We start from the raw sequence: 19,025 nt of genomic DNA on the forward strand, positions 1-19,025 counted from the left end.
ATAAATTCCAATTAACGATTAGAAAATACTTCATTTTCAATATAGGTGTTCACTATTATATGGTCATTCAGGTTAAATCAATGTAAAAAAATTTGTTTTAATTTTAATAAATGTTTTAATAAAATTGTGTGTTAGTAAGCCTTTGCCAAAGTTTGGGGATGAAAAAGTTTACCTTTATTGCTCTCAGATGTGGAAACAAATTGTAGATCATATGGCTTGTTTAAATTATGATCACGAAAAGCATTGTTTTATGACTCCTTTGTAAGTTATATGTATGAAATGTTACATAATTATTATTTTACTTGCTTATGAGTTATTTTCAAGTATTCATTATTAATTTGTGATAGCTGTTTCTAACTTGACATACCAGGTAACCAGAAACGTTGGTGCGGTTTTTTATTTGTTATTGCTTTAATACTGTTAATCAACCTTTCTCTTTACATAGGTGTTTACGTTATACCTAGAGATTAATGTATCAATTCATAAAAAAAGTAGAACAATTCACTATAAATTAAAAAATTTCCTCTCTTATGTCTTTAAAACCCATAATTCGGGTGTCACTCTCTCTCTCTCTCTCTCTCTCTCTCTCTCTCATTCACTTTCTATGCTCTCACACTCGCTCTTTCTAACTCACACACACTCTCACTCTCTCTCTCCCTCTCTCTCTCTCTCTCTCATTCGCTCACTCTCTTACTATTAATTACTAACTTGCACATGCTCCCTCTCACTTACTCTCGTTCACTCTCTCTTTTTTTCAATCTCACTCACCCATTCTTCACTCTCCTTCTCTTTCTTACTCTCATTCTGCTCACTCTCTTACTATCATTCACTAACTTGCTCTCTCTTACTCTCATTGGCTTTGGCTAGAATTTATATCCCCAGGTCAGACTCTTCCACCATTCTAGCCGAGGATGAATTACCAGCACCAAACTGGGATAAGGCCAGTGAGGTAATTTCTTGGGATGCTACAAATGGGCGGTACATTCCTTCAAGAAATACAAGGCAGCCGGGGTAGATGGAATATTCTCTGCCCTCCTTCAACAGGATACACCCAGTCTATCTAGTACAGTGTGGGATCTAGTCTGGCATTAGGACATATACCAAAATGCTGGAAGGAAATAAGGGTAATTTTCTTACCCAAACCAGGTAAGGCCTCATATCAATTACCTAAATGTTATAGACCTATAAGTATATCTTCTATTTTCATAAAAATTATAGAGAAAATTTTAGATAAATATATTAGACATGATTGTGGAATTAATACAATGATACATCCCAATCAGCATGCCTATTTACCAGGAAAATCAGTGGAAACTGCTTTGCATTCACTGATAGGCAGGATTGAGAAATCATTATTTAATAATGAATAGACACTAGGCTGCTTCTTCAATATCCAAGGGGTGTTTGATAATGCTGATACTTTTTGCATTATATCAGCACTAGATAATTACAATGTTGACCATCACTATACTAGATGGGTGAAGACCTACTTGGAGGGTGGTGGTAGAGGTGGTCAATATGTGCTTAGGTGGTAGCACTCTTAGAATTAATGTCAAAGGAGGCTGTCCAAGGGGAGGCTGCTTGTCACATCTTTTTCTGGTTAATTACAGTAAACAGTTCAACAGAACTTCTGAACAATTCAGGTTTCTACAGTCAATTATTTTCAGATGATGGTACCAAATGCTCACAGGTAGGGTCCACTGACTCTTTCACTACTGACGGAAAACGCCATGGGATTGCTTTATGAATGGTGTTGTGATACAGGTTTATCAATTAATCCAGCTAAACTGGAATTGATAATGTTTAGTAGGAGAAGAACATTAGGTAATTTTAAAAACCCTAATTTTCAGGGCATAGAATTAAAGTTAGTGGATTCAATCAAATTCCTTGGTGTGACACTTGACAGTAAACTTGATTGGAAAGGTCATATTAATAACATATACAGGAAAGGCACTATATCAATGGTACAATGTAGGAGAATTGTCGGTAAACCATGGGTAGCCAAATGGCTACATACTGAAATTATTCTACCTAGATTCTTTTTCGCAGCTTTAGTGTGGTAGAAAGGTCTAGAAAATAAAGGGAACAGTAACAAGTTAAGGTCATTTAAAAGACTAGGCTATTTGATGGTGACAGGAGCATTTTCAACTACACCCACCCTAGCACTTGAAACCATAACCAATAACACACCACTACACATTGAGGTTAAGGTCAGAGCACTAATCAGCTGCTACAGATTAATTAGCGAATCATCAACATAGGTCACTCGAAAATCTCACAACTTGAGTAAAGTTAATGGCCAATTATTAAGCATTAGTGATAAAAAGATTAAAATGCCTTCAGGTACTTTCAGTAGTCACCCCTTCTGAATATAATTATAGTGAGGATGATGACCATCGCAATATAAGACTGCTATACAGATGGTTCACTTATCAAAGGTAGAGGAAGCTGTGCAGGAATCTACTTACCAAAATTAGGTATCAGCATCTCCTGCCCTCTTGGCAATAACATCTCCGTTTTTCAGGTGGAAATCTGGGCCATTAATGTGTGTTGTAGAACACTTATGGAAAATAAAATTAGGGGAAAAGATATTAGAATTTTTTCTGACAGTCAGGCTAGTCTTAGGTCATTACAAAAAGATTTGTCAACCTCAAGATTGGCGGAGGAAACCGTAGATCTTATCAATAGGATCTCTTCCAGGTTTGAGAACAAGGTAACCCTTATTTGGATACCAGCACATAAAGGACACCGTGGCAATGAAGAGACAGATAGCCTGGCCAAAGAAGGCTCTAATACTGTGTTTATCGGGCCACAACCGGTATTATCACACTCTATGAGCACAGTGAAAAAGAGTATTAATAACTGGGGCATGAAACAATTCCTGAAGGAGTGGAATTTATCCCCCAGACACAGGCAATCAAAAGAGTTTGTTAAGGTGATTAAACCAGTAGAATCGAAATGGCTACTTTCTAACTCAAGGAAGGGAATTAGGTATTCTGACGGGCCACTGCCCACTGAGAAGACACCTCTCCGTAATGGGTATTCTACCAGATCCGTTTTGCCGTTTTTGCAAAATAAAAGTAAGTAAAACTACCTCGCAGAGTCTGATAGGTATGCTAGGTCTAGATTTGAAATCTTTGAAGGAGAGGACATCACCAAATCACTCCCCGAGATAAAATGGTTCAAAATGTTGGGGTTTGTGAACAAGTCCAAGAGACTTATGCAGGACACGTGAGTCGACCAAGTCCCGGACCTTTTAGGGATGGGGTACGAGTCTACCCAGGCNCACTTGCTGCCTCTCTCTTACTCTCATTCATTCACTCTCTCTCTCTCTCTCTCTCTCTCTCTTTTTCAATCTCACTCACCCCTTCTTCACTCAATTTCTCTTTTTTACTCTCAAATAGAGAGCATGCTCTAGCTGTATTCCTTGACCTACAGAAGATACAACGTGGAGATACGTGATACTTTGGAAATGTTGGGATATTGGATTTTGAGGCTAATTGCCCCGGTTCTTTGAGGCTTGTTATACGCTTCAGTAAAGCCTTGTGGAGGGCAGGGATAACTCTTGGAACGGTACTTGAACTGGGCAACTGGCCAACTCAACCCTGGGTCCTCACAGCCGTACTCATCCAGGAAGATCTCACCATGTTAGCCAAGTTGTCTACTCCGCCATACCTTTACCAAGCTAAGTTCTAGAAGCTTAGAAGTATGTATGCTGATTTTAGGCTCATCTTTACATATGGGTCTAAGACAGACAAAGGTGTGGCGTGTGCCATGTATTGCGAGGGTGTAATCACTTCGGGCTCAGTCCTGCCGCATTGTAGGGTTTATATGGCAGAACTATGTTTTTATTTTATTTATATGTAACGGTACAAATAGGGATTTAAGCCCTCTTACATGTACTTATATTAGAAATAAATTAAGTTTTATAAACATAGTAAAATAACAGTAACAGCAATAATGATAATACCCATAATAAAATAATAGTAAATAAAACAACAAAACAATAATGACAATAATACATCCTTTAAAATATTAATCATTAATAATCAAATGATGAAATTATGAAGAGAAGAGAGAGAGAGAGAGAGAGAGAGAGAGAGAGAGAGAGAGAGAGAGAGAGAGAGAGAGAGAGAGAGAGAAAGGAAACAGGAAAAAAAAAAAAAAGGAAGAGGGAAGAAAAGGAGATGATTCATGTCGTTTTTAAAAACTCAAGATGCCGCGGATCTGAAATAAGTGAATGAGGAAGCAGAATTTACTTCCTGGGGCAGCAAATTCCATAGTCTTGACCCTGCAATTCTGAAGTATAAGGCTAAAGGTTTAGAGAGTGTTGAAGGCTAGGGATGTGATTGGGAGATATATATATATAAAAACTTTAAGCTTATAAATCTTTAGAATGTTGCTGAAGACATTAATATAGGATTTGGTTTAAGATCATAACAGTATCTAATGCAGGTAAGATAAGCAATTTGAAGGCCCAAAAATAAGTTCGAGTAATGTGTATACGTGCTGAGGGAGTATGTGCAGACTAGGTAGGCAGAGCCACCATCGTCTCGAATCACCCCATCCCCAAGCACATGCCAAATAGTTTTGGGCCAAAGCCCGCATATGTGTCCGCAGAGAATGGTTGCCCGATGTGCCTCATTTAATCAAAGGGTACAATTCCTTGGCTCCATACAGAGAGTGTGTAGGAATGCTACCCGCTATGAGAATTCTGCTTGAGCAAGGCAATGAGTAATTGGGTCCCCTGTTCGCATTCTTGGAGGAAACGGGGTTGTCCTATTGTATATAGTAATAATAGTTGCGTATACCTAGTTTGTGTTGAGAGAGAATGTATTTATTAGTGTGAATGTGTGATGTGAGTGTATATGGCGGAATATCGAGTACCCCATCAACCCTCAATTAGGTTAGTTGTATAATATATGTGTAAAGGGTGATGGAGGAATATCAAGTATTACCTTAATTGAATGAATGGTATGTAAATAGGAATGAATGTATTTAAGAATGAACATGAGTACGAATGGGTTTGAACGGCATGTGTTGGGTGCTGAATTAACCTAGCTGTTGACAGCAACCCCCCAGCCACAAAACCTCAGTGGCTGAACGCATAAGACTGAGATCTACCCCTGGCACCTGGGGTGGGTGATACTCGAATCTGCCGACAATTTACTGTAAATAGCAAAAGCTGGAATTGCTGGTGGACTACGAGAACGGAATTGGCTCAACTCAGCACATGTTTGTATGTTGTACAATCCAAATCCAAAAACTCCTGCCTCACACAAGACAAAAAGAAAAAAAAGCCAAATATTTGAAGAGCAAATGTAAATTGAGTTCATGTAAGATTATACTACAAGTTCTACTAATACAGACATGATTTCAGAAGTAGCCTGAAAAGGTAAATTAGTACAGTGGGAAAAAATTAAAATCATGTAAATAACAAAATACGGCAAAAACAAACATTTTTTATGTACAAATGTATAAAAATAATTAATATCACAAATACAAACTGAAATGAGACATCACATCGTACTCACATGATAAAATTACAAATATCTTAACATTTGTGTTTTAAAATCTAAAATCTTAATATGGCATAAAGCCACATAATGTATAATATAAGTAAAAGCTTTCTTTTAAGTTGTTCATTAAAGTGTAACTATTTATAAAATCAACTTTCATGCACTCACAATAAGAAGTATAATTAATATTTGTTATTGTTGCAGTATAGTCAACATCATTTCACCCTGATATACTGCATACCACACCACACTTTCTACTGTTTAGAGTTCTTTCAAACCCTACGATAAATTAAGAAATACTTCTTTCAATTATAGCAGAAGAAAACAATTCTGACATTGGCACAAAGCTAAGTGTTTCAGAGATATCAAAACCTACGAATGTACATAATGGACCCAGTCAGACTTGCAGACCATATGCTGATTACATTTTTACATAATGGACAGTGTTATTATAGTTGGTAGTAATAACTTATTCTTTCTCTAAATTCAGCGTTTTCAATATATTCCAATTACCTTTAAAATATCATGAATGAGAGGTTCATTACTAATAACAAGCTACGCCAATCTCATCATTCATGGTCCTTAACTTTTCAGAAATAATATGTTATCTATCTACCAACTATTTTTATCAATACAAAATCATTTTTTATTGTAATCAATAAGGCACACTGGTTTAGTCACCACATAGAAAAATTGTGGTGGAATAACACAAAATTGTGGTGGAATTTTGTCTTTCTCTTAAGTATTGAAAGAAAAAAAATGCAAGAGTGAAATTTTGAAATAAACTTTATAAGTAGAAGTGCTGACTGTTAAGATTAATTACATTGTTTTTTACTTTTGATTTAAGGTGTGTAATCACTGTAGGCCTAACTTCATAAAATACAGAAAATACTCAGGGAACTTCATGTATAAAGTTTTAAAATTTAAACCAGAGAAATATTCAAAATCATTGGTTTCATTTTGCCTTGAGAAAGGAAATAAATTTTTGGAAACATCAGCCAAATGAAATAGTTTTCTCTTACCCAAAATGATCACACATCCCAAATTAGAAGAAAAACGAATTAATCAACTTTATATTCACTCAGTAAAACACCTATTAGTTTGCCCATAATATGAGCACCAAATTTTTTTTATTATAAAGTTGTATATAAAAAATTATATTTGTAACTCTTAATATATTATTTAGGGTTTTGAACATTAAGAAAAAATAAATTATTTAATTTAAAGGTTATTTGTTTTCATAATAACTTTGAATACACTAATCGAGAGGCAAAAAAAGTTTCTGAACACCTAGGCAAATATTTTAATTTTCCAAAGTTTACTATCTACAACCTGGCTCTTCATTTTCTTTGTGCGGTATTATCTTAATAGCAAGCATATTTTGCTTAGTACAATATTAGTCTTCAATATGGAAATACCGCAGTTCACTTGGGAAGTAATTTTTAGATTGTACAATGAACGAAAATCATTTTGTGAAGGAAATGTACTTAATATGTGGCGTTCAACAATTCATTATATCATCTCCCTGTACAAGGAGTTTGTTAATGATGAAAACAGACTGTGTTTAGGCCGGCGAGAAAAATTAAACACCATCTAAAAGTGTGCCATTCTCAAAGAAGCAGCCACCATCCCTTCAACAATTGCCCCAAAAATTGTAGGCATTCAGTATCAGGATTATAATATTTCAGTTACGCTCCAGACAGTATGAAATACTATTAAAAACCAAGATTGAGATGCAATTCTAGAAAAAGTTCTACATAAGCAAGAATAACAGAGAAATGTGCCTCCAGTTTGCATTTTAGGAGACTTATTTTCATTAATGAGAGCAAATTACATGGAAAAAAAGTGAGGCGTAAGCCAGGGACACACTTGAAATTAAAAAATACACTACCAATGGTTAAACATGGGGGTGCTTGATTGGGCTGCATAGGCTATAGATTAGTTGACAATTTACACATAATCAAAGGGATAATGGGCCAATATATACATACATCTATATTCTAAAATAGAATTTAAGAAAAAGCATTATTAATTTGTTATAGAAAAGACTTTCATTTCCAGCAAGACAACGACCCCAAACACCTGGCTTAGAAAATTCAAGAATCCCACAATACTCCGACACTTCTATCCCCCGATTTAGCACTTGTGTACTTTTTATTACTGTTAATAAACAGTTTTTCATTGATAAAAAAAAAGCTAGTTCTATCAATGAAAAACCATTTATTAGCTGTAATAAAAAGTAGGGTGGACCTACATATTATTGAGATAAAATTTAAATAAGTGTCAGTAATTAACCAAATGAAAACTAATGTGTTCAGAAATTTTTTGCTTGAATTGTATAACTCTATATATGTTCATTGTTTAATTTCTATGTATTGACTACTATTACATGTTATATGGTTTTTATCATTGAAGAAAGTTTATAGTTGCAAGACATTGTGTTGTAAATCAATTTAGCCCATTATTTTAATTTAAAAGATTTCTGAAAGGTTCTTTTTCACTGAAGGTGTTCAGAGACTTTTTTACTGAGTGTACAATTCGGATACCATTAATTTATAGTGCTTTAATAATAAGAATATAAATCCACATGTTTTGTACAGGATTTAGAAATAGTATTGCGGAAATTTGGTTGTTACCAATAATTTCGGCCTGCCTATCCTTCCTGCATTGGTTTTTCACTGTATTTTAGGCATTTTGCCATCACTGTTGCATGTTGTCTCACATACCAACACAATGAGACTGGGCAGACTGAAATATTTCGGTAACGACCAAATTTCAGATTCATCCGTGGACAACACGGAGTAAACTCACAATGGTATTGCTGTTTTAAAAAAATGCAATAAATATGATCAAAAAGAAATAAGGTAAAGGCAAAAAAGTTTGAATTTTGAATGAAACTGCTCTTTTAACTTCTTTCTGGCTAGTAGATATAAAAGTTCAACAAAAGATGCAGTACTTTTAGTTATAATAATTTTCCTTCCCTTCAAAGAAAGTTTGTTTAATAACATTTGAAAATATATCTATGAGTAGTAATGAAAATAAAAAATTAAGGTAGCATTTTTTTTAAACATATGAGGTATATATAGCTCATTGAAACTTTAACGGCACATAATTCAAAACAAGTATTTATTTAATAGTAAACAAATATTACTCAACAATAACAAAAGTGCCAAATTACTGATCTAGTAATAATAAGATACCAGCAATGGATGAAACTACTCCAAACAATCCAACAGAACCAGGACTAAATTTAAGAAATCCTAGAGCTGTAAGTGGTATGAAAATATCACAACTGTTTTTAATAACGTCACACAACAGTGTTTTATGATGTTTGATCAAGAATTGAATGTTCAGATTCGTTTTTCTTTCTAGTAGCTGTTTAATTTCAAAATAATTTTTAACAAGATTCATGATTATAGAATATAGCCAGTATTTATTGCTCAAATTAAACCACTTTTTGGAGTGTACATCGCTGAGACCAGCCCTTCCCAACCACAGGATATGGTCACAAAAAAGAAATATAGCATTCGATATGTGTGCTAATGTAGACGTTGTGCTTACAATAATATTTGGGCGATTAATGGTATTCAATGCGTGATATAAGTTTTCAAAAAATCTTCCAAACCTTAACACTGAAACATAAAAATATAATTAATAAAACAATTAAAAAAATTGAAATTATTCTTCACATTCTTATATCTAATAGTTTTGATTGTAACATAATCAACACAATTAATGGTATGTTTTCATAGGACAGAGTGACAAAGATGCCAACTGTCCGAGGAAATTTTTTTCCTCAAAGAATTTACATTAAAGGGTAACCACAGCAGATTCTCACAGATGGTGGCTTACAATTCTGAAATGTATCTCAACAGAAACAAAGCAAGGATTGACTATAGATTTCTTGATTGGTGTATTGATTAGCCAAAAGTGTTTAAAAAAAAATAAATTGCTGATGGTTTGAAGGCTTGTGTGATTTGTCTGTAAGCGTTCTTACATATGTTCAAGTGTGTGGTGTTTAGTGACCATTAGTTAATGATTATTTAGAGATCGCGAGATGTATTTTCTTTATCGTGCCAAAGTTTCGATCTTTACTGAGATCATCTTCAGAGCCTGGGATTTATAAACATTGTTTAAATTATAAAAATACATGTAAGATGTGAAACAATGAATTTAAACAATGATGTACACAATATACAAAATTTTAGGTTTAATTAAAGTATTTCTACTCATTCAAAGTGTGTGTTTTCTGTGTAGATGTGTCAGTGTGTCGTGGTGAGAGTGTTAGTGAGTTTGTAATTTGATCATTACTGATTATTTGGACTGCCTATCCTTGCTGAGTCAGTATGTCATATGTGTTTTGGCATCCCACCATCTTCAATGTGTTTTTATGTTTTTTAAGCAAATATGTAGGTGGTGAGTAATATGGTACTCAAAGAAAAAAACCAGACACTTGTATTTTCTTGTTTATTTTAAACTATATATTTATTTTATCATTATATTAATTACAGTATACTTATTTTAATATAAACCAAAATAAATGAGATCAGAGATTCATGAGTTTTAATAAAAATTTAATATTTTTAATTTAAATTTAATTTTTAATTTTATTTAATTGTTTATTTGAAAGAAATTTCTTAAAATTTAACTAACAATTTATTACCTAGTTTTGTTCTTAATAACACATATTTCCTCTGGCCATGCAGACGGCCTAAGTCTCCTAGGCATTGAGTAGTGATCGGATTTTGTCTTGTGAAACAGAATCCCATTCTTCAATAATAGCAGTTTGAAGCTATTCAAGGTTTGTTGGAGGGGTGTTGGTGGCCACAACGGTTTATGCGATGACACAGCACTCATCACAGTTAAAGGTCCCGGGTTTGAATAAAAAAAAAGAGATGGTAAACGACCTCTAACCCGTCTCTTTATCATGTCCCATAAGTATTCAATGGGATTCATGTCAGATAACGTTCTGGCCAATTCATTGTGGTGATTGCTACATCCTCCATGAAATGGGTAACAACTCGAGCTACATTATCAGTCATGAAGTTGCCCTAAATAAATGGAGCTAATGGGATTCCAGAAGAACTTACTCAATGTACCTTATTGAAGACAAAGCTCCATTCTTTATGGCAATTAGTTCAGAACGGACATGCACATAGAATCCACCTACCAAAAATGGCTCTCTTTGAAAAGACTCAAGCATGGCACATGAAGTGTTCTCCACGTCTTCACACGCAGCCCTGGTCATCTGATTGCCACAAACCAAACCAGCACTCGTCTGTGAAGAGGACAGCCCCCATTGTCCAAGTGTCCAAGCGAGTTGCTGATATGCAAATTGCCTTTCTAGTCGTTGCCTCTCCAGTTGTAGAGAACCTGATGCTGAATGCTATTCTCACGAAGCCTTCTGATGACTGTTTAAAGCTCACCCTTACATTATGGACCATTTAGAGTTGACTGCCTTTAAATGACATTCTGTAGTGCAATAAGAGCAAGGGCCAAAGCCCGCGCAGGTGCCCCTTATGCACAGAAAGGTTGCTCGATGTGTCCCACATAATAGAGGCGTGTCATGCCTTGGCTCCAAACAGAGAGCGTGTAGGCATGCCGCCGGACTTAAGAAGAGTTCTCGAGCACGGTAGCGAATTTCAGAGTCCCCTGTTCCGCTTCTTAGGGGAAATTGGTTTTTTTTTTATTGTATATAGTATGTCTTATGTGTCGATATGTTTTGTCTGAGTGTATGTATTTATTAACATGAAGGCAAGGGGTGAGGGTGAAATATAATTCATCATCACTCCTCGAAGGATGAGAGCGTAAGAGTGTGTGTTCGGGGTCGATGGCGGAATATTTATAAAAGTACTCCATCAACCCCAATCTAGATAATTTTCAGTATAGGGTCGGTGGAGGAATATCAAGTACTCCACTGACCAAACGGAATGAGTGTACTGTATGGATGTATTTATTTGTATGAATGTAGTGTTTGAAAGGGTAAATAGAATATAGACATAGATGTCGGAAGCCCCAATAAAAAAAATAAAAAAAAAGCAATAAAACTCTGGCCATCAATTTCAAATTGATTGAGGTATATAGTGGCCCTAAACGCTGTAGGTCATCAAGGATTGTGGTGCACACCAAGGACTTTGTGCTATGTAGCAAACAGTACTCTGTTGTTGGCTGACGCATCTACCCAGACAAGATCTTTTCAACTTAAAACCATACTTTTAAGATAAAAATTAATAATCAATTTTTTATTCAAATTTATTGTTTCATCAAAGAAAACCATTTAAAAAACCAATTGACCCACTCAACAAGTTGTCCCTGGGAAGGATGAAACTTAACTAATTTTCTTTATTTTTAATCTAAAAAGTGTAAAAGGGTTAGTAACATTCTATAAAGTTAACAAGTTATTAATGCTGTTTATGTTTTAAGTTAACTATTAATTTTTATACTTAGTTATTATAGACAATAAAACAATAAAAAGTGTCCAATTGTTTTTCTTTGAGTATACTATGTTGACCATTTATGCTTACTGTCGGTGCCAATATTTTTCCCAGGATAAAAGAAAAACTGGGCAAACATAAGAAGTGAAGAATTTTAAACATCAGTAATTTATGGTTCCATAATGCAGCACAATTACTTTAATTTCAGGAAAGTAGCTCTATACAGTTCAGTTCTTTACAAAATACGAGAAATATCATTATTAGATGAATGAAAATAACCAAACTACACCAAACATCACAATCATATAAAATCTAAGATCTTAAATACTACTTCTCTTAGTAAACAAATGTTTTTGTTTAACTGTGAGCTTGAGACATTCTTTGAGATTTAAAACGATTTTTGTCAGATTCTCTCGCCTTCTATTTACTTACGTTTTCTGAAAGTGCTGAAATGATATTCTAAACTTTCAAATTTCCCAATTGAATTGTTACTGGACAATTGATACTCTTTCATAACGTACCAGAGAGTTCGACAGGAGTACTGGAACAACCTTTAGATATGAATGCGTGAAAATCGCATAGTCAGCGCCAAATTAGTCAAGAAACTGAAAATAAATACCTGGCGAGTTTGTCTCTTGCCGCAGTCTGACAGTTGAATTTTATTATCATATCCATTTGTCGTAATGAATCGGATGGATTCCGGACAGTTTATCAGAGATAATTTAGAAAGGCAATTTCGTCATTCGAAATCAGCTAAAAACTTAATAAACAATGCGTGAAACCTGCTGTGTAATTCGTCACAAAACATTCCCGATAGTCATCCCCAATCAAACCGGTCCAAACTTCAACTTTCAACTTCAAACGTTCATAAAAGAACGAACTATTCAGTATTCGATTCGGTGAACGATTCAATGAGTGATCTTTCGTGTCGAAAGTTGCAGAACAGAGTAAATTTTTTAATCAACAAAAATAAAATGCACATGTAAATTAAAAAGAAATCTATCTTTCCCACTGATCAAATATGCAATATGGCTTATCCATTACTTGTATTTATACAATTTTTGGATTTATAAGGATAACCAGAGATTTTCCGGAACATTCCATAGTGAGACTACTTTTCTGTTCAATAATCTTTGTTGGAATATTGCTTTAGTTTGATCATCATATTACAATTACAACCTAACAATAGAAAAAGTAAAAAGGAAAATGGTAAAAATTATAGGCTTCCACAATTGAGACACACCGTGTGACTTATGTGTAGAGCCCGGATTTGTATGCAATTGCATTTTCACTTGGCTAACACTTATGATCATGGAGTACAAAGAAACTTTTGATTATTTCTTTTAGCTGCTTATTCAAAAATCCACAGATTAGCAACTTTTCCATATTTTTCATAGGTAGGGAAATTAGCTAGAAAAATAATACGTTTTTGAATTAAAACATTTATTCCCTCCATTTAATAACAGACATATTATTTACTACAATGGAAGTTCTTGAGATAATTTGACAGTAATATAATGTTGTTTCATAAATTGGACAATAAATGATTCAAAACATTCATATATAAGGTTCTTTGACCAGGTAAATCAATTATTTAATGGTAACTATTGTAAGCTTGTAAGCAGCAATTCAAACGTACTATACTGACAATTTGACACACTTATGACAAAATCCATTAAAATTATAGTCATACAAGCATTAATTGATTATATATATATTTTTTTTGCAAATTAACCCATGTGTTCTAAATAAAATTAAATACTTCATTATTTAATAAAATCATTGTAAATTTGTAAAAAAATACAACAGAAAAACTTGAAAAATGAACATACAATTAATCATTGATAATATTTTTATATTTCTGTGATAATTAAGAAAAATGACTGAATGATACAATTGAAAAATGAAGAACTATTTGTTTTATCAACACTCATTTTGGTTATTAATAGTTTATTAATTGTTATGCTCACAAGTATGTACCTAAGTTTAATATGTCTTTACAGGTATTGTAAAAGGTTAAATGTAAAAGCAAGTACTGTTAATGCAACGATAGTAGCATGTTAAATTTAAAAAAATTTAAACATTAAAATTTTTTGTTTCCTTAAGCAAAACTATTCAATTACACCTTTTGTTACAAACTGTTTAGTAAAAAAGCAAAATATAAAAACAGGAATAAAAACTAAATACCAGACATTATTCATATTTTCAACAAAATTCAAATTGCTCAATGCAGATTTCAAATAACTGCTTATATGGTATTAATAATTTCTAAAAACATATATTGTACTCCATCACAAAACATTTTGCGTTTAAGTCAATAGCATCAAATTTGAGAAAATATAATCTTTCTTATAAACATATTTTTGATACATTTTATCACAGAAAGACATAATTCTTCAGGAGACTAATTCCATTGGGTTAGTCTTCAAATAGATTTACATTAGCCTCAAATATTTATATTAAAGTATGGTGTTACCCAAAGAAATCAAATAGAAAAAAATGCATATGTGCCAACAATAATAATGATGAACAAATAGTAATTCTTGTGTAAAAATCTTTCAAATCACATTTTTAGTACTAATGAAATATGAAAACATTAAATTCTGGATTAAAAAAATTTCTTAAACTTTTCCAATGTTTATTTATTTATTAAGGAGATGCATTTCAAGGCTCTTTACACCCACTCCGCAGTACATTTTTCTAAAAAAATTTAAATCACTAATGAAATAATTTTCAAACATTAACAATATTACACAATACTATTAATAATCAATATTATTTTTATACAAAAAGCCAGTCATTTGTTGACACTCAAAGTGTAAGAAATGTGTTAGTTTGTAAAATATTCTTAATGTATAAAAATCTATTTCTTTATTGTTGATTTATCAAAATTTTAGAAAAATGTACTGAGGTGGTGGAAAGATCCTCGAATGCATCTACCTAACAAATAAGTAAACATTGGAAAACGAAGAAGTTTTTATAATCCAGATGAAAAAGATCCAACAAAAAGAGAAGCAAGACATTAAATTCTTTTTGAACTGTACTAGGGTAAAAGTACATTAAATTTTTAACACCATTTCCTAAATATTAATTATCCTAAAAATCAAAGTTCTGGCATAATACACTTTTTAATGTTATAAAAATACTAATATTTGGAGTCATCATTGTTATAAATGAAACCTTGTTATATAATATCATAGAAAAAAATATTCAGCTAATAAACTCTTTAATAATATACATTAGAAAAAATGAATGAAAAATGAAGCGAAATTCAAAAGCTTCAAAACTTTAAGGTACCAAAAATTACTAGGAACAAGCCAATATCAAACTTACTGCTCATTAGGTAATTTAAAAAGCTTCAAAACTTCATTCGATTCATATATATTAGTGTGGAACATCTATTGAAATTCAAGTTATTACAAGAAGATTAAAAAAGAAAACAAAACTTGCATGTGGTACAAAGGAAATATACACAAAACCATTGATAACAACTTATATAGAAGAGATTTTTTGACCATACTAAGTGGTGAGTATTAATCACCAAAGAGTAGTTTACCAAGTGCAAGGAACATGTGATTTCTGCATACTGTTAAGGCATCATGTTCTTTAAATATAGGGATTACAGTACTATTTGTTTTGACAAGTTGGCAAAGGAAATCTTCATAAGCAGCTTTTGTATTATGAGGGATCGACCCTGGTCTAGCGCGCTTGAGCATGTCTAGAGTACCTTGCGCCCAACCTGTCTCCATTATGAATTCGGATATCCAAGGGATGAGAGATAATACAATGCTCATGGTCTGCATACCGAGGAACCACATTTCCATGACTTCAATCCAAAATCTTTTGTAAGCCATAGACACAACAAGATCGGACATGTGATCCGACTCATCAACATGGTAAGCATCCCATAAAAATCTGATCGTCGATTGAATGTACCGACAGATAGAAAAGTCTGTCTTGCTTACTTTTTTTGACTGATGTTTTAGGAGGAGTAAACCCAGTACAGCTACATTAGCATGAAGCACAATGTTATCTGATAGATCTTTCAGTTCAGTTAAATTATTCAAGACAAATTTTAAGAGAGACGAAAATGTGCTGCTCGTCTCGACGAATTGTGGATCCAACACAATAATATTCATAAATATATTGCACATACTGACCAGTGCAACTCTAGAGTCTTTAATCGCTTCTTTAATATTTTCTGGTAACTCCAAAGCCTGAGTCTTCACTTGCTTCAATCTTTCAGATTTGGGGATGACCGGTTTTTTATAGTTAACAACAGACCAATGAAAGCCAAAGTTCTCAAAAAGAACCTCCTCTTCTTTGTTGTCCAACATAATCCTCCTTCCTTTTTCATCTATGGTAATGTGACACAATGCTGGTAATAACACTCTCAAAAGATCAGCTTCTTCTTTTCCAGGTTTAACCAATTCACTGCTGCCTTGTGACTGCTTCACTTTCTGAGCCACATAGGCAGCGCGGTAAGAATAAAAAGATTCATTTGCCACACTCAGTATAAAAGGCAACAACTCATAAATCTTTTCTTTCAGTGATGATGTTTCCTGAGACATCCATGATGCTAAGACCCGAATCAACGCAGTTGTCAACATTTTTTCAACATCATTAATCCCAGCTGTAGTCTGACTACTTTTGACATGAAGTTTTTTCAATAAGTTTACGACAGCAGTAAACGCTCCTTTTAAAGCGATGTATATCTGTTGTTTCTCCTTGGAATCCATTTCTATAAAATCATTGCCCATCGAGGTCACAGCACATTCTACGATAAAGAAGCAAGAAAGAATTATAGGAATATTGGGTACTATCTGGCTTATATTTCTATCTTCTAGCTGCATACGCACTTCTATACTGCTCAAATGAGTGAGCAGTAAAAAAAACTGTTTTGGCTTTTCTGGATCACGAGAAGTCCATTGCATGCCAAATACCTGAACCATAGTTGAGGCCAAATGCAAAGCTGGTTCTCTTTGCGACTTACTGATTTTCCCTCCTAAAATGTCAGTCACACCCTTGAATATCTCACCTTGCCAGGTGTCCACTTTATCGATTTCTGGGATTGAAGCAGCCGACGAAATAATATAGTGGAGAGCATTACAGAGAACGAATTTACGCTCTGAGTGATCAGTCATAAAGTCGGAAGCCAGCTTCTCAACGAACGTATTGAAATATTCTAAACTGTGATTCTCCCATGTCTTCGGGCCATGGTGCTCGATAAGAATGACTACAATTTTTAGAGCCTCGTCTGATTGAAAACCCTGATTGCAGTATACTTCTATCAGCTTTTCAATAGCGCCTTCTTTGATCAAGGTGTCCCGACCCCTGGAGAAATTTGAAAACAATTTGAGACATTCGTAAGCGTCGCTCACCGTCATAAGTTCATCCTCTTCATCCACCTCATCAACTGTCTTAATGAAGTCGGGGATCCTCGCCAACATCTGCGGCTTGTCAGCCAACTCCTCAACTGTGCAGAAAGTTGAGAATATCGACATGGCCAGGGATCTTAGGATCGGTGAAGGGCAATCAGGCGAAAAGCCGGATGCCACCGGATTCAACATCCTTGTCAAGAAATCGACACCGATGGCTTCGTAAAGTGCCACCTTCACCGCGTCCGAACATTCTCCACCTTTGATGACACTCGTTACCAAGAACAGTGCAGAGAGTTTATCTGTGTCTTCAGCAGCATTTTTCAGCACAGCAACACATTTTTGAACTGGCTCGGGTAAATCACTCATACCGAACGAAATTTTTAAGCACTGACTTCACAAAATTTAAAAGATTCAACTTATGTTTTAAATCAACAGAAATCCCTTTTTGCAGCAATGGGTCATTTCTTACAAGACTCGGACGTACTGGGAATTTCTCCTTTTTTCACTCATACACTATCCGCCTCTCTTTTTATTTTGGGAGTTTGCCAGAGGCAGGCTATTTTTAAACACAAGCGTCTAGGTTGAATGAGAGCTAAGGAGTCAAAGGAAATTCTAAATCTGGTCTTCTCTATCTAGTGTTACACTGAGTTAAAATTCTATTCTCGACTTGTTGACCGACGATGCTCCAAGCCGGCCAGGCACTCATTTGAAACACCTTCATATTCTTAATTTTTTTATTCGTTTCCACACCTTTCCTCTTTCCTAAATCTGAAGATGTTCAACTTATTAATTTCTGAAATTTTGTTATCACCGACACTGGCACCAATCCTAAGCTAACTCCCGCCACAAGGTTTAGTGCTTAGGCACGGTGAGAAGGTTCCAATTTTGCAATCTGACACGCGGAAAACGTCAGTGTTAAGATCTACAAAAAATTTATTTTTCCTAATTAAAAAAAAAATTATACATATACCACACACACACACACACACACACACACACATACANTTTTTTTTTTGTTTAATACCAAAATCCTGCATTATTTTCCGGACAACCCAATAATATAACTATTAGTTATAGCGTTTCTTGTACAGAAAAATGCACTCGGCTTATCAGATGTCGATTAAGCACAATTGCATTTTTCTCCCACTTAACCCGAGGTGACTTAATAATGGAAAAAAGAAGATCTCGAATTATTATCCATAATATATATATATATATAGATATAGATTATGGATAATAATTCGAGATCTTCCTTTTTTCATATGTATACTGACCATATATATGTATATAGGGAATAGGTTGTAATTTATATAATTCAAATTTATCTTCACCACATAATGATAATCGCAAGAAGTAAATTATTTGATTTGTTTCTATTCTACAGTCAACTTTTAACATATTTTCAAAGTCTATGATATTCTCACATTTCACTTCTAAGGGTAACTTAATTTATAATCGGTTCTCCAATCTTTTTAAATCTAAATAATTGACGGGTGCTTATAATGCTTGGATGCACTGTTTGCAATTTGCAAAAAGTTATTGAATTTTCAATATCTTGCATTATTTCTAGTAATAATTGATAAAGGATATGTAATTGATTAAAAGTATCTTTAACTGATGTTATTTGTTGAATATTCCTAAATGTTTCTGCCAAGTAAGTAATGCATCAAAATGTGTTCTGACGTAATTAT

The 19,025-nt window shown here is 33.9% G+C and overlaps 2 protein-coding genes across 2 annotated transcripts; both read right to left on the bottom strand.

The window, feature by feature from the left end:
- Positions 1-8,626: 8,626 nt before the first annotated feature.
- LOC106668932 (peroxisomal membrane protein 11B) lies at positions 8,627-12,810 on the bottom strand. The gene is made up of 3 exons (XM_014398133.2): positions 12,573-12,810; positions 12,386-12,504; positions 8,627-9,151 (listed from the first exon to the last, which is right to left on the bottom strand). Exons 1-3 carry the CDS (start codon positions 12,626-12,628, stop codon positions 8,694-8,696), a joined length of 633 nt encoding a protein of 210 aa, XP_014253619.1. The 5' UTR covers positions 12,629-12,810; the 3' UTR covers positions 8,627-8,693.
- Positions 12,811-13,379: 569 nt separating this feature from the next.
- Positions 13,380-18,196, bottom strand: LOC106668929 (neurochondrin homolog). The gene has a single exon (XM_014398130.2). The coding sequence runs from the start codon at positions 17,698-17,700 to the stop codon at positions 15,487-15,489; it is 2,214 nt and encodes a 737-aa protein (XP_014253616.1). The 5' UTR covers positions 17,701-18,196; the 3' UTR covers positions 13,380-15,486.
- Positions 18,197-19,025: the final 829 nt, after the last annotated feature.

The sequence above is a fragment of the Cimex lectularius genome, unplaced genomic scaffold (assembly GCF_000648675.2).
Source record: "Cimex lectularius strain Harlan isolate CLEC.00 unplaced genomic scaffold, Clec_2.1 scaffold29, whole genome shotgun sequence".
Classification (NCBI taxonomy): Eukaryota; Metazoa; Arthropoda; class Insecta; order Hemiptera; family Cimicidae; genus Cimex; species Cimex lectularius.